Here is a 16,695-nt window from a genome sequence, read left to right as displayed (position 1 = left end):
GGAAAAATCCATATATACCAAATGATAGGTCGTTGTTTAGAGAGTATGTAGCCATTTTTGTTTTTAGTGTATTTCACCTGAAAGTAGAGATATTTACCTTTAAAAATTAATATTCCATAGGAAAATGATAATTCATATAGAAGAAACGATTCCCCTACAGGAAAAATGACAATCCTATAGGATTTTCTATTTGGTTATATGAGATGACCTGCATACGAGTTGGTCTTTGTACGACTTGACTTGACACCACAGCGATTTTGTGGCGGGAACATACAGCCTATAAATAGTCGAGGTTGGTAATGGAAGAACAGCTGACAGCCAAGATCATGTACGTAAAATTGTATTAGAGAAAGATTTTGATGATTGTTTACACTGAATATATATATATATATATATTTAGAAAATATATATATAGAAAATATTTGGATCTGACCAACGAGGTAAGCTACAGAGTTCGCCCCTAAAAAACCGTCCGCGCTAAGACGTTTTGCCTCGAGACATTTCTCGAGACGTTTCGCACATGATCGCATCGTTTAATTATGTGTTGATTAGGCCTAAAAGTCGTGAACAGTAATTATCAGTTTGGACGGACTCCGAAAACGGAGTATGTGGCATCGTCATGCATTGCAATTTTCTCAACTTCTGTTTTGAAGCTTATGTAAATAATGGAGAGTTGCCTCCCTTCTTTGTGAAATTGTGATTAAATCAAATAACTGAAGTACTATATAACGGGAGTTGATTTTCTCGAATAATATTTATTTTAATATGTTTTACGGTGCTACCGTTCTGGCGGGCGCAGCAAGAATTGCACATACCTTGCATCATTGTCAACTTATATATACTTTTATTTAGGTATCAACGAACGTCAAAAATTTTTTGAGAGAGTATTTCTCTACAATAAGTATGCCAAAGGTACTAAATTTAATGGTTATGATACATACAGTGCAACCCCCTTCCCAGAGAGAGAGAGAGAAAGAGAGACCGGTACCTGTTTGTAGGTGTGTAATTTCCCACTTTTCAATTTAATGCAATATCTACATAATTTTTTTAAACTGTTTATTTTTTCTTTTTATTTCAAAATGTCCTATTGTTTATTTCCTACCTACTCATGCATGCACAATTAGCTTAAAAATGGATCGATATGACAGTAAAGTATGGCTCTTGCTAATATATATACATACAATCTCTATATTAAAAAAGATTAAAAACAAATCATACGTCAATGAGGCAGGTATCGCAGTCTATACTGAAATAGCTAGTACACGCATTACAGATGTTTGATCCACCTCTAAATTTATCGCGGGAAATATAGCGCGAGTGCACTGTGACGTCATCCATGACTTTGTTCGTCTTTGTTTACGTTTCTCGACTCAATACGGAGGTATGGAAGCATGTAACAAATCTTTTGAGTCTCGCCAAAGCATATGCGGTACTCAAAACGTGTCTTCAAACTTTAAATCACTGTAAATTACGAGTTAAAAGTCGGCCATTTTTGGCATAGCACCACGGCTGAAAACATTAGAGAGCATTATGGGACGTAGACAAAAAATTTTGTTTGATGAACAGTAGGTTTAGCTCGTTCTTTTTCCTGCGCACACTGGTTCTTAGAGCTCGCTGCGCTCGCTAAAATCAACGATATGTTATTTTGCATAGCAAGTAGTTTCTAATCTCTATTTGAAATGCGCACATTTGTATAATACGAATTCTCAGACTCAGGAATATGATTCAAAAATATTTTATAAATAAGTGAAGAGTGTTAAAAATCCAAAGAAAAATTCTGTCATCTGCATGTGATTCCTTTGATCGATACACATGTAAACATTACTAACAAAACCGTTGGGGTAACACGGAACAGCCGTCCAAATGAAGGTCTCTCTATAGGAGAAACGATTTGTAGAAATACTGGGCTGCTAGTAGAATAGAAATAAAGTTCGATCTTGTAATCATGAATGTTGCAGGATAACCACCTCGGTCTTGATATGTTGTTTTGAAATATCAAAGCCTCATCATACGCCTCGGTTTTATATTTCAGAACAAAATTTCTCGACCTCGGAGGTTATTTTGCAACATTCAGGAAAACTCATACATTATTTCTTAAGTATCATTTGGGAGAAATTATTATGTACATAATATTAATGGTAAGATTTGCCTCTCTTGTATTTGCTGACGTGAAAGCAAGAATTATTAAGACTGGAATTTCAGAAAGAAAACATTATTCTGATCAAATAATTTAATAAGAAAAACAATTTGTGGAGTGTTTTTCTCTAATTCTAGAAACATCATACTTGCGAATCATTGTGTTGGGTTGTACTAATTTGATCAAAATTGACTGGTGTTCGAAATTACCCTGGTTTTCCCTATTTTATCTTTTAAATTTGTAGAAATACAATCTCAAAAACAGAATTAGTTGTTACATATTTTACTTCTAAGTTCTTATTGCTTATTCCTTGCATACAAAATCTAAATTTCGATCCCAAGTCATGCAATGAGATCTTTTAACTTGTAACTTTGAGCACTGGATCTTGCCATGAGATAATTTCATCAAATCCTGCCTGCCAATATCAAGGATAATGAACTAACACTTGAATTGTAATTGATCATTTGAATTTCTTTTGTATGTTAATAGCAGGACAAAGATGTCGGGAAATATTTCCCCTCAGATCCCAAGTGTTGAGGCTGAAGAGCCCAAAGAAGTAGCAAAAATTATTGAAGACGATCATTCCAAAGGAGTTCCTGAAAATGATCTGGAGGTAAAGACTATAATATGGATTAAAGCTATTTGAATGTATCAGACTAAACAACTGCTTAATCATCCCAGATATGTAAGGCCCAGTCATAACTCTTTAAAAACTGTCAGATTGGCATTTGCAAAAAGAAAGCTTTTCACATGTGTATTTTTTTTTTTCTAATAAGGCTATCATTAAAAATATCTCTGTTACCCCTAACCCGACCCTAAATTTTGAAGTTGGGTAGGTAGGTAGGTAAATTTTTTTTCCCGCCAGGGCAGAATTGATAATAAATTGTAAGTTAAAATTAAAAATGAAAATATCAATCAATACTTTTATTAATTACAAAACTAAAAAAACATGACCAATTGTAAACAATTGTTATACTTGTACTAATGGAATCAAATTCACAATTTAATATTGTTAATTTTAAATTTAAATATGTAAACTTTGTATCAATCACAGGGGCATCGTATCTGCTCTACACACTTTGACATTTATACCATTATGGCAAATAAATAATACGCAAGGGTAAAAATACGAAAGTAGGACACAATTTGTAAACAATGTCAAAAAACAACTTACTTGACTCCATAAAGCTGATATTATGTCTGTTGTTGCTCAGGTGTTTCTGTTTTAAAAAAAAATTATCTCAGTCTATTCAATGTGGTAAAAAAAAATCAGTTGGCAGGATTTAATTGGGTTTGCCGCAGTAGGGGAAACAAAAATATTTTTTATTTTGGCCTAAAAACAGCTTTCTGTTCTATTGAAATCATTAATATTATTTCAATGGGTATTACAAAAGAAGAGACTTTTTCTGGAAATGATTTAATTCTTTAAAGAAAGTTGAAGATGTTGAGGAAAGCAAAGAAGACTCTTGTGAGGGTGTGGTCACAACTGATATGCTAAAGGAAGAGGAAAACTTGGAAAATGAGGGAAAGAAAGAAGAAGGGAAATTTAAAGAAGAACAACAGAAGGTAAATTAAAATGTGCTGTATTACAAGTGTGTCTCTCTTTATCTCTCTCTCTCTTCGCATAATGATTTTGTGTACAGTAGATTTCTTATATTATTATGTGAGTATTTAATTCCACGATTCAATCATTTTGCATCAAATTGAGAGAATATAAAATCGCAAATGACAAAGTTTTATCAGAGTTTTTTTTTTTTACATGTCTGAAAAATAAAAGTGAGATTTCAAAATCTGCGAGATGTGCAACTTTCGAATTTATGCGTATATATATATTCCTGGCAATTTATTGTTAATCTACATTAATATGGTTGTTTTGTGTATTTATAACAAACAATGTGTATCTATCCAGATATGGGATCAACTTGACAATGCAGATCGAGAACTTCGGTACAACAAACTTCAGCTTCTGCTGAACAAGAGTACAGTGTATACCCAATACTTAATAAAAAGGATGGAAAGACAAAAGCAAGAAGACCAAAAAAGGAGAGAACGTCTTGCTAAAAAAATGGCAAAGAAGGTAGGTAAAATGATGGATTTTGTGGGATTTTTAGGTCACCTGAGTCACTCTGGTGACCTTTTACAATTGGCCTTTGTCTGCTGTTGTGCATGTATTAACAATTAATTATTTTCAACTTCTTATTAACTACATGGCCAATTTCTTTCAAATGTTGTTTGATGCATCTTTGGAGTAAGGGAAACATGAATTTTAAATTTCATGACACTTGCCCCATAGGAGCCCTTAGGGCAGGGCAAAGAGTTATCGAGTTATCTTCCCTTGCTTGATCATATTCAATAATAAATCATTGTAATTAATGTAATAATTAAAGAAGTTGTGAAAGAATCATGAAAAGAGTTTTACAAGTATTTTTTACATAGAACAAAACAACCAAAACAGTTTTTAGCTCACCTGAGCTGAAAGCTCAAGTGAGCTATTCTGATCACTTTTTGTCCGTCGTCCGTCCGTCCGTCCGTCCGTCCGTCCGTCCGTCTGTCTGTCCGTCCATCTGTAAACTATTTACATTTTGAACTTCTTCTCTAAAACCGCTTATCCAATTTCAACCAAATTTGGCACAAAGCATCCTTATGGGAGGGCGAATATAAATTGCAGAAATAAAAGTACGATCTGTATTCAAAGCGGAGAAAACCTTGAAACTGTAGAAAAAGGGGGGTGCATTTTTAAAAATCTTCTTCTCAAGAACTACTGATTCCAATTCAACATAGTTTAGCATAAATTATCCTTATGGGAAGGAAAATATAAATTGCAAAAATTAAGGTCTAATTCTGTTTCAAATCTGAGTTATTACGAAAATAATAATAAAGGAAAGGCGTGTTTCAATCAGTTTAATAGCCTCGGATTCGGCATCCGGTAAAATGGGTAGACAAGACTTTGCCTGGGCAAAACAAAAGATAAGCAGTTATTAATCTGCCAATCTCATTAAAATTTCAGGATATTTGATGGACCAGTATATTTGTATTTACTGTAAATATTGCTGCAAAATAATGCGTATTTGGAATTGACGATTGCCGATCTGCCCCGGCTTTTATTTTGCCACGGCCCGGTTTTGCTTACCCATTTTACCAAGACTCGTATTCCATACTTCTAAAACGAGGTTCTTTGTTTAAAGCAGCCATGACATTATACGAAAAAGGGTCGATCTGACTATGATGAATTTGCTTGTTGTGCAACAGTTCGCGTATGAAGGGAAATTTTTGAAACATGAAAAATATATTGGTGCCGATTTTGTGAAGTAAATTGAGGCTAAATATTTCAATGCGTTGACAGTTTTCACACATGACGTTGATGTTAGCTTGTTCTGATTTTCGTTCCGTTTTCATTATTTATGCTTTGTAACCTGGAAACTGTTGTCTGTATTTCGTGCTTTTTACGTATCAAATCAAACAGAGACTTCGGTAAATCAAACAGTTACGTTAACTGTTTACCTGCGCAAATTAAGCAAAATCTGATGTAGGAGTACTGAAATACAATTCATTCTATCGGTAATTCAGCATTATTTTTTGCGTAATGGTAGATTAATGCAATAGGTTTTTGTTGAGATGCTCGGCATTTTCTCTAGTTTATTCAGTTTAAATAGAGTTTGATATCGCTTACGGAAATATGTAGGTATATACATGTATACATATGATTCATTTCGAAAAAATAAATTGTGTTCTTTATTTGTTATACATGTAGTGCATGTTTCTTGTGTTTAATTGTTAACAATTTCTATTTACTAACCATTTTTGAGTGTTTGCTTCGAATTATAAGCAAGATACAGAGATTTGCTAACAATTCTATGTTTGTACACAGATCTTAAAAGCTAAAGATTAAATCAAAGTACTGATAGTACTGAAAAGCGCTAACCCAGCTTCTGTATGTATATAACAGATATATGTATATAGCATTTCAGCCTCTGTATACGCACTATATTTCCTCATCACTGCATGACAGTCCCTGCAATGATGTATGTAAGCCCCGTACATTAATTTCACAATAACCCATAAATTAGATTCACAATAGCCCGTGCAGTTATGTGCATAAACCCCTGAAACTGGTTCCCTAACCAGTTTAAATGATGTATACTTTTGCTTATAGGGGGCGGTTATTCGATGCACCAGAAGTTGAAGTCTAACGACAATAAAGGGCTGAGCTATGCTTAGCGCTTTAAAAAGTAAAAAAATTGTCAATATTTATTACGAAAATTTTCAAAATCTGTTCTTCCAGAAACCAACTTATTGAATTGTAAACTTAACCTTTTTAGCTCACCTGAGAATGGGGCCACAATGGGGGGTCGAAGTTTAACAAATGAATATATAGAGTAAATCTTTAGAAATCCTCTTCTCGGAAACTAATCGGCCAGGAAAGCTGAAACTTGTGTGGAAGCATCCTCAGGTAGTGTAGATTAGAGAATGTGAAAATCATGACCCCTGGGGATAGGGTGGGGCCACAATGGAGGGTCGAAGTTTAACATATGAATATAAAAAGTAAATCTTTAAAAAACTTCTTCTCAGAAACTAATTGGCCAGGAAAGCTGACACTTGTGTGGATGCATCCTTATGTAGTGAAGATTCAAATTTGTGAAAATCATGACCCCCGGGGGTAGGTTTGGGCCACAATGGGAGATCGACGTTTTACATAGGAATATACACAGTTAATCTTTAAAAATCTTCTTCTCAGAAACTAATCAGCCAGGAAAGCTGACACTTGTGTGGATGCATCCTCAGGTAGTGTAAATTCAAAGTTGTAAAAATCATGACCCCCGGGGGTAGGGTTGGGCCACAATGGGGGATCGAAGTTTAACATAGGAATATATACAGTAAATCTTTAAAAATCTTCTTCTCAGTAACTAATTCGAAGGCAAAGCTGGAACTTGTGTGGAAGCATCCTCATGTAGTGAAGATTCAAAGTTGTGAAAATCATGACCCCTAGGGGTAGGTTGGGGCCACAATGGGGGATTGAAGTTAAACATATGATTATATACAGTAAATCTTTAAAAATCTTCTTCTCAGAAACTAATAAGCCAGGAAAGCTAAAACTTGTGTGGAAGCATCCTCAGTTAGTGTAGATTCAATTTTGTGAAAAGCATGACCCCTGGGGGTAAGTTTGGGCCACAATGGGAGGTCGATGTTTTACATATTAGGAATAAACAGGGTCATCTTTAAAAATCTTCTTCTCAGAAACTAATCAGCCAGGAAAGCTGGAACTTGTGTGAAAGCATCCTCAGGTAGTGTTGATTCAAAGTTGTGAAAATAATGATCCCCAGGGGTAGGGTGGGGCCACAATGGTGGGGGGGTCAAAGTTTAACAAAGGAATTTATAGGGTAAATCTTTAAAAATCTTCTCAGAAACTAATCAGCCAGATGATTCTTTATAATTGTTAAGACTTTGGCCCCAGGACAATTCTTTGGCCTCACGAGAAGGTTGAGAGTTTACTGTACGTTTATATCCCATATATAAATTATTGTTAGGGATCTTTTTGAGAACTGCAATACTCAACACATGATATAACTATTATAAAATCATCCTGTTAGAAAAGGGACTAATGATTATAAACATAAGAATATCCAGGGGAAAATGGATTTTATTTATACAGGATTTACATGAATTATTGTATATTGTCCAGATAGTTTGTATTATGACTCCATTGAGCTGATTTTATCATACCTATTGGTCCTCAGGTGAGCGATGTAGCCCATGGGCCTCTTGTTGAAATTGCTTTGAAATGCAAAAATGGTCATTGAAAACAGGCATGTTGAAAGCACGGGACCTTAAAACACTGGCCACGTTAGACATTATGTCGCTTAAATGAGTTTAAATATAGTGAAAAACTAAACGGGTGGGATTCAAAACTGGTCGCTCATGGTGAGTGGCCACTGATTAAAGGTGGCCGTAACAGCAGGTGCGAATATATATGGGTAAGGAAATATTTAGAGTTGTTCTTTTTTTTTTAGACTCAAGCAGAGACTTCAGATCAGAAGAACTCAACAGATGAAAGGCGATCACACAGAACCAAGACCTCCATGTACAGCTCTCCGTCATCCTCTCAAGGTGATCTTTATCATCAAGTCATAATCAAATGGTTTAAAAAATTTCTTACATATGAATTGCTGTAAGATCCAGAAGTTATTATGTAAAGCACATTTGATAAATCATTGAAAACACCAAATTCCTTTGTTGTCAATTTATTTTGGTGTTTGATTTTGTGTAAGTTTAGTGATTGTTTCCAAAGATAATGAATAACTATCAACTTTTTTCGCTTACCTGATCCGAAGCTCAAGTGAGCGTTTCTGATCACAGTTTGTCAGTCTTCCGTCTGTCGTTTTGTCAATCTATCTGTCCATCTGTAAACATTTCACATTTTGAACTTCTTCTCTAAGAAAACTCGGCCAATTTCAACCAAATTTTGCACAAAGCATCCTCATGGTATGGTGAATATAAATTGCAGTAATGAAAGACCAATCTTCATTCAATTGGAGAAAACCTTGAAAATGTGAAAAAAGGGGGGTGCATTTTTAAAAACCTTCTTCTCAAGAACGACTGAGTCAAATTCAACATTATTTAGCATAAATAATCCTTATGGAAAGGAAAATATAAATTGCAAAAATTATGGGCTTATTGTTTCTCAAATTTGAGTAATTTACGAAAATATCAAATAGTGAAGCCAATCAGTTTTATAACTTCAGGTTCAGTATTTTATATAATGAAAACCAGGTTCTTTGTTTGAAGTAGCTTTGTTGGACGCATGATAAATGGGTCAAATTAACAAAGATGACTTTGCTTGTTGTGCTACAGTTTACGTGCAAAGAGAATATTTGAAACATGGAAAATATATTTGTGCCGATTTTGTGAAGTAAATTGAAGTTTAATATTTCAATGTGTTAAAATTTTCACTCGTGACTGTGGTTTTAGCTTGTTTTGATTTTCGTTTTATTAAGGCGTCGAGCTAATGCTCGACAGCCTTCTAGCGATCGTCTGGATTGGCAATCGTCCAAATTCATGCTCTGCACCGCTTTTTAAATGCGTATAAGAAATAAGTTCCTTAAAGTATTAAGCGTATTACAAGATTTTTATTCCATTTATTAAACTACCGGTAATTTGTGTACAAAAAAACAAACTTTGCCTACCTTGTTATTGACAACTCATTGCATAAGTATAAATTTGCTTAATCAAGAAATGGCGGATGAATACAATCAGGTGTAAACATTCACTAAATATTATTTTAGTTTATCGCTTACATTTTAATTGGAGAGCATGCCCGATAGAAATAAAATTTGCGATGTAAATTTATTTGTTATCGGGCACGGTCTCCAAAATAAATGTAAGCGATAAACGTAGCTAGTGATTTTGTTGCTAAAAATAAAGTTGATCTGGTCGAGCATTTTAGATAGCACGTGTTGTGGATTTGTTTGTAAACAACAGTACCATAGGGAATCTTGTGTCAAACGGGAATTGAAATAAATAAAAGTATGTTTTATTATTATAATTAGGGACATACTGTTAATGTATTCAAATCACGAACCTGTGAAAATTGTTTAAAGAAAATAATTTATTTTTAAACTTTGAAATTTCTTCGAATTTTGTAACCATAATGAGTTATTGAATTGTAAAAGCACCAATACCTATTTTATTAGAAAATAAACTTATTTTTGTTTTTAAAGCAGCACAAAACATAATTCATATACTTCTCTATTCTATGTCTAAAATTATTTGATATACAACTATTAAATTAACAGAAATTCAAATTATTGATATCATTCTATATAAAAGAAAAAGTCAGTTCGACGCCTTTGTGGCCGTTCCGGCCTTTGATTTTCATTATGCTTTTTAACTTGAGGGGAACTATCGCCTGTATTTTGGAATTTTATGTATCAAATAAAACAAAGACTTCGGTAAATGAGTCAGCTGATTGTTTACCTGTGCAAAAAGAGCAAAATCTGATACACTAATAACATATTTTAAAATAGTATACATTCTATTGGTAATTCTGGTCAATCTCTACGTAATTTGGTTGATTAATGCAACATGTTTTGTTAAGACACTCAGCATTTTCAGTCTAAACGGATGTTATTTTCACTTCTAAAAATATATAGGTATATATATGATGAAAAATAAATTGTCTCTTTCTTTGTTTTAGTGCATTTTTCCTTTGTTTCAGTTGTTTAAAATTTTCTATTTACTAACCGTATCTGAGTCACTGAGTTAAGCTTTGAGTTATAAGCAAGATTCAGAGCTTTGCTCAAAATGCTATGTTTTAAACAGAGTTGAAAATCTTAAGTTGAATGTAATAAACTCATGTGAACAAAAACAAAGCTTTGTATCTTGTTTATAATTCTATGATTGATCATTAGAAATTTCTTGCTTTAATCATTTAATACATGTACAGAAAAATTAAAAGGATGATATGTTGTAACTACTTTCTGGTGCCCCTTCTTATACGATGAATTATTTTAAATCTACACAATTTTGATAGTTTTTCAAACACAAGTAAATAAAAATGACATCTTTTAAACACTTTCCATAGTTCTGACACATTATTAATATAAGGATTAAAGCATTATCGTTGTTCTTTAAAATTATTGCTGTGGGAAATCATCTTTGAAGCCATTTGTTTTTTTTTTTATAAAGATGAAAATAATGAGGGGACCTTAGTACAATAGAGCAACATGCCTGTCAATACATTGATAAGAATTATAGCTCTTTAAGATATCATGTGACAACATTTATCAGTTTTTTCATCATTTATGAAACGTCATATGAATTCACCCCAGGTAATTGTTTATAAAGGAGAACACCAATTATATTTTTTGAATGTTTTTAATTTGAGGAATTGAGTGCATTGGGGTACAATGTTCCTTTTTTACATATAGGAATTTTTGAAAAATAAAATACTGGTTCAATAACTAGTAAGTAGTTGAGGTAAAAAGTGTACCTATATGCTCTCATGTATTTTTATTGCTTTGTAAAGTGATGGGGGGGGGGGGGGGGGGAATAAAGGGAACTGAAAGTTAACAGTGAATCAGTACTGAAAATTTAGTTATATATATTGCATATGATCTTATTTTCGGTAAAAATGGAATTTCATAAAGATAAATATGTCAAAGATTGAGTATATGAAAAAATAAGTGTAAAATTCAAATATTTATTTTTTGTTAATCTACCAAGGGGCCATATGGCACAATATCCTTTGAACGCCCATATAAAGCCGGTGTCACTTAGGTGAGCGATGTGGCCCACAGTCCTCTTGTTTATTCTTTTGGTCGAAGATATGTTAGCATAGTTAGTTATCTGATGTGTTTATAATCAAAACTTGCATTGCAGAAAAAAAAATTGGTAAAGGAAGAAAAAGGAAAGAGGGCATGGAATCTTCTGATGCTAAGGTAATCCTTTCTAAAACATTTTATTAGCGTTGTAAACTCACAAAATTTCAAACATTTTTACCCTCTCACGCAACTTGTTTCAAAGGTATTATAGCAATGCTACCATGTGTGTATGTATATACAGTAAAACATGGTTATAGCGAACCCGCTTATAATAATTTGACGGTTACAGCAAAGTGGTGTTTATTCCCTCCGACTATTACATGTTGTAAACCTGAGAGATATGAGCATGTCCTATGATATCGTGGTAGTTAAATAATTTTGTCAAAAAATCTATCAATGCAAAAATATTTCCAGAAACTAATGTTATTGTGAGTTTCCTTACATATACCTCAGTGATGTTCAGCGTGTGTCTGTTTTCTATGTCTAAAAATATTCCGACGTCATGTCAATTTGAGCGCGTGCTACTATACCTAAACAGAAATATCGCGATACCATAGAACCCGCCATATGATAGGAAACAAGTATATAACAAGTTTCACTTATAATGAAGAAAAATTGCCTGTCCCTGGCACTTCTTTATAAAAAGAAAACCATCGCAAAAATGTTTATCGAACTTCGTACACTCCTTTGGCATGGTAAAAGGACCAGCCATATTAATGTTCACAATATATCGGCAGTCAAGACTCCCTTGGAATCAAGAATCATGGCTTGAAAAAATGGGGTAAAATTTTAGTCTTATGTACAACATGCACCACCCACTTTTGATCAAATTTTTGCCAAAAAAAAAGTGCGTGTTATACATGTAACATTACAGTAATCGTTATTATGAAAGGTGATAAATACGCAAGTTAATCATCAAACACAAAACAAGGTTAAATTCATTCTATTGGACACCATTTTATCATTGGTGAAAAGTTGCTAAACACAGTCTGCATGGCATTTTGGGACTAAAAATCACAATCACTTGTCATGTAAGGCACTGGTTCGCAAAATGTAGGATGTTCATATAGAAAAATATGTTGGGCAGGTCGCAATATGGTGGCATAAGACAGAGAGTCGCTTAATACAGTCTAGACTGTACTTCATCTTACAATTTTTGTTATATTTAATACATTGAAGCCTAGGATAATAAGATTGGTCAGTTGATTTGTTTAAGATTTTAGGATATGATGTCCTATAAAGTAGGCTTCTATCTATGTGATGCCCTAAAAAGTAGGCTTCTATCTATGTATTGTTTGATGTATTGTCAAATCTTGGAATATATGAGAGTTAAACTAGATTATTAAAGAAAATGATATATTTATGTACATTTCAAAATAGAATAATACAAAAAGAACTGTTCAGCTGGGGATACCCATAAGATTAATGAAAATTTAGTGAAACCAGATCTAACAAATTCACAATATTCTAAAAAAAAATTTAAATGTAAAAGGTCAAATTTATAACAACCATCTATAATTGTAGCCCACAGCAAAACGTAAGAAGAGAGATCCAGATCCACAGAACTTGACTGCAAGTGAAGGTGATAATGTTAACCAGGAATCGGACCAAATTAATTCCTCAACTACAACTCAGTACACTAAAAGTATCGCAGATGGGTTATCAAAAGAACAGGCAAATAGTGATACAGAAGAGATGTTGATTGAAGAGACAGAGAAGAAAGCATTGTTGGAAAAGAATGATGAGCACCCTGTGCTGTTTACAGGGGGAAGTTTAAGGCAGTATCAAAAGGAAGGATATAAATGGCTGAGGGTAAAAGTCTGACTTATTTAAAAGCAGTGGTGGATAAGTGTTACAATGGATGTATTTATTCTAATCTGGTTTTCCAAAGGAAAAACTTGGTTACTGTAAACGTACTATATTTGGCGTGTACGATATTTGGCGTAAAATAGTTTTTGAACAAGTTGGCGTGGATTTGAACTAGCTTATTACTGACTGTGACTATTCTTATACATATATGCATTGAATTTAGCGATGAACTTGATTTAGCGGAAGCCGCATTCCGCCAAAAATGCTAAATAGAATACACAGCCAAATGTAATACGTTTACAGTATTGAAATGGTGTAAATGGCTGGTCGGCGGCTGCCAAAAGTGTACACCTATTGTACTCACTACACCTAGACTTATACTTTTTAAAACACTATGTCACTAGATGGTGATTTAAATGATTTGTTGAACTGTTCATATCGTTCGATTGGGTTGTATATCGTCATAGCTCAGTGGTTAAAGTATTGGGCTTCTAAACCGCAGATAATGAGTTCGAATCCGCTTGGAGCTTTAGTAAATGGTTACTGAATTAAATTTTTGAAAATGTAATTTTTCATTCCAAATTGCACGTTTTTTTGCCTTTTTGAGTTAAACACTTCTTATCAATTATGATGTCTATCATAATCAAGTAATTTTCTGCTGATTTGAGAAAATATTTCAAGGTGTAGTGAGCCACCTTAAAGTTTTTGGTGCAGGTCCTGTATCCAAGTTATTACTTGTCCTATCTTCACCAAACTTGCATGGATGGTGCATCTGGACATACTTGTGGAACTAAAAGACTTGAATGCTGAATCTGAGCCATGAATTTCAGATGCTGGAGGAGGTTAAGGTTTTTGGAGCAGGTTCAAGTTTTTGATGCAGGTGCCCTTTGATGATCATATTTCAATTACAGCCGCTCTTAACATCCCCAAACTTGCATGGATGGTGCGTTTTGTAATACTGGTATTTATGACAGACTTGAATGCTAAATCTGGGCCATAGGTTGCGAATGCTGGATGAGGTTAAGGTTTTTGAAGCTTCTTAAAAGTTTTGGAGATAGTTCCCTATGATAGACAAAAACTTGAATGCTAAATCTGGACCATAGGTTTTGGATGTCTTAAAAGTTTTGGAGATGGTGCCCTTTGATAGACAAATCTTAGTTAGAATTGGTTAAATCTTTATAAAATTTTGATAGATTATGTATCTTGTGATACTGATCCTGGAGGAGATTAAGTTAAAATATTATATGATAGGATATACTATTGTATCAAAATAATTTGTATAATATGATATTATATTGCTGATATTATATTGCTTCAGTGAATCATATTATTTGCAATGTTGTATTTAACAGTACTATATTGTATCATATAATATGATATGATGTTGTTTTATGTGCTATGATACAATATTGCATAAACTGATACAATGTTGTACTGTATCAAGATATAATTCAGTGTAATATTGTATCACATGATAGTTTCATATGATACAATATTGTATTTTATAGTAGTGTGTTGATAAATTTTGTATATAGAATACAGTATGAAATTTACTTTAATTAAATATGATTATCATACAATTTTGTATCATATGATATATGATTCTGTGTCAAACAACACTACAGTGTCCAATTTTTTATTGAAGATCATTAACTTTGATTTTCATACAACATGGTAAAGTGGGTCTTATATAGGTGATGCCTTGTCTCGGTGAGCTTTGTAATCTGTGATTACCTATGTTTGATACAGATCGTTAGCTATAATTTTTTTATATAATATAATTAAGGTGGTCTATTAAAGGTGATGTCTTGTCTCAGTGAGGTCTGTAATCTGTGACTTCCTATGTTTGCAGACATCGTATGAAAATGGGGTGAATGGAATTTTGGCTGATGAGATGGGATTGGGTAAGACTGTACAGTGTATAGCAATGCTGGCCCATTTGATCTATCAGGGAGTGACTGGGCCCTTTCTAGTGGTTGCCCCTTTATCCACCCTTCCCAACTGGTACTCTGAGTTCAGAAGATTTACTCCAAAGGTAAGATTGATCACATATAAACATTTGAAATCAATTAGGCCATATACCATTGATTCAATTTTAAAGTTTAAATGTGAAATGTTTCTACAGGTGCCTGTGATACTCTACCATGGAACACCCGATGAACGCACACGCCTCCGCATACAGATCAGGAAGACTACTCCCATTCGTGAGGGTGTCAATGTACAACCAGTGGTCATCACGTCGTATGAAATAACCATGAGAGACAGGACTTCACTGCAAAGCCATGATTGGAAGATCTTGATTGTGGATGAAGGTCATCGCATCAAGAACACTCACTGCAGACTCATAAGGTGTGTTTTGTTGTTGAACGTTTCTGACCATTTGTGAATGAATTTTAAGACATAAGATACACAATGATTTTCTTTACAGTTTAAGATTTCTAATTAAGGTCTTGTTTCTAATGGAAGACCCTATACTGATTCTGATGGAAATTCCTCATTATGGTCTTCCTGCTTCAGTGGAAGACCCTTTTGATGATATTTGATGACTTAAAATGTGTGAGACTTTTGGTATAATCAAATTTCCATTGTTATAATAAAAAAGTAAAGCATCTATTTTGAGTCACTGTATCACTTTAAAGAAAAAAGAAAATGTCAATTGTCTTTTTCACCTAGCAGCTGCAATGGAAGACCTACTCTTTGCTCTCCAGTAATTTTATTGCTTTTTTTTATCAGAGAGCTGAGGATGTACGGAAACACTCATCGCCTGCTTCTCACCGGAACACCTCTACAAAACAATTTAGCAGAGCTGTGGTCCCTTTTGAACTTTCTGTTACCAGAAATATTTGATGACCTTGGCAGGTACCTGTCCCTGATATGTTCTTTCTATTTTAATTTTTAAAAGTTTTCGAATTGCTAAACATATATATTGAATTACAATGGACTTTTGAATGTGTTTTGTAGCTTTGAGATGTGGTTTGATGTGGAGAGACTGTCATTAGAGAATGCAGAGGAGAAAATTGTCAAGGAAGAGCAACAGAAGAATATTTTATCAATGCTCCACCAGGTATTCACTTCTTATTAGTCCCCTACCGGTTTCACCGGAGGGGACTATAGCTTTCCTCTGCATCCGTCAGTCCGTCTGTCTGTCCCACTTCAGTTTTCCACACTTTTTTTCTTTATGCATTTGAGGAATAATATGAAACTTGCTGAACAGCTTCAAAATGTCAAACTACAGATCAAGTTTACACTTTTGTAGCGTCTGATTGACATATTTTCGAGAAAATTATTTTTTTTTATTCCAATTTTTTAATGTTCGGGTTCGTTATCGGGTTCGGTGTGTAACTGAATAAACGAGGTCAGTATGTAGTCAGTAATAATATCGTGCGTTACTTGTACCATTCCTTTTCCTGTACCATTCCTTTTATCATTTCT

General features: G+C 33.8%; 1 protein-coding gene across 2 annotated transcripts in view; it reads left to right on the top strand.

Moving 5' to 3' along the window:
* The first annotated feature begins 225 nt into the window (after positions 1-225).
* The window catches only part of LOC128165283 (lymphocyte-specific helicase-like), a 28,644-nt gene continuing 12,174 nt past the window's right edge, over positions 226-16,695 (top strand). Inside the window, exons 1-11 of one of the 2 annotated variants that reach the window (XM_052829671.1) lie at positions 226-328; positions 2,627-2,750; positions 3,569-3,703; positions 4,047-4,214; positions 8,146-8,242; positions 11,513-11,571; positions 12,979-13,266; positions 15,116-15,298; positions 15,389-15,612; positions 15,997-16,122; positions 16,225-16,327. In XM_052829671.1, the coding sequence (XP_052685631.1) occupies positions 300-328; positions 2,627-2,750; positions 3,569-3,703; positions 4,047-4,214; positions 8,146-8,242; positions 11,513-11,571; positions 12,979-13,266; positions 15,116-15,298; positions 15,389-15,612; positions 15,997-16,122; positions 16,225-16,327 (1,536 nt within the window). In that variant the 5' untranslated portion in view covers positions 226-299. The remainder of the gene's footprint in view (positions 329-2,626; positions 2,751-3,568; positions 3,704-4,046; positions 4,215-8,145; positions 8,243-11,512; positions 11,572-12,978; positions 13,267-15,115; positions 15,299-15,388; positions 15,613-15,996; positions 16,123-16,224; positions 16,328-16,695) is intronic. The other variant, XM_052829681.1, reaches the window with a different exon arrangement.

This window comes from Crassostrea angulata, chromosome 1 (assembly GCF_025612915.1).
Source record: "Crassostrea angulata isolate pt1a10 chromosome 1, ASM2561291v2, whole genome shotgun sequence".
Taxonomy (NCBI): domain Eukaryota; kingdom Metazoa; phylum Mollusca; class Bivalvia; order Ostreida; family Ostreidae; genus Magallana; species Magallana angulata.
Note: the sequence above shows the minus strand (reverse complement) of the source record. Positions and strands in the feature narration are given on the sequence as shown.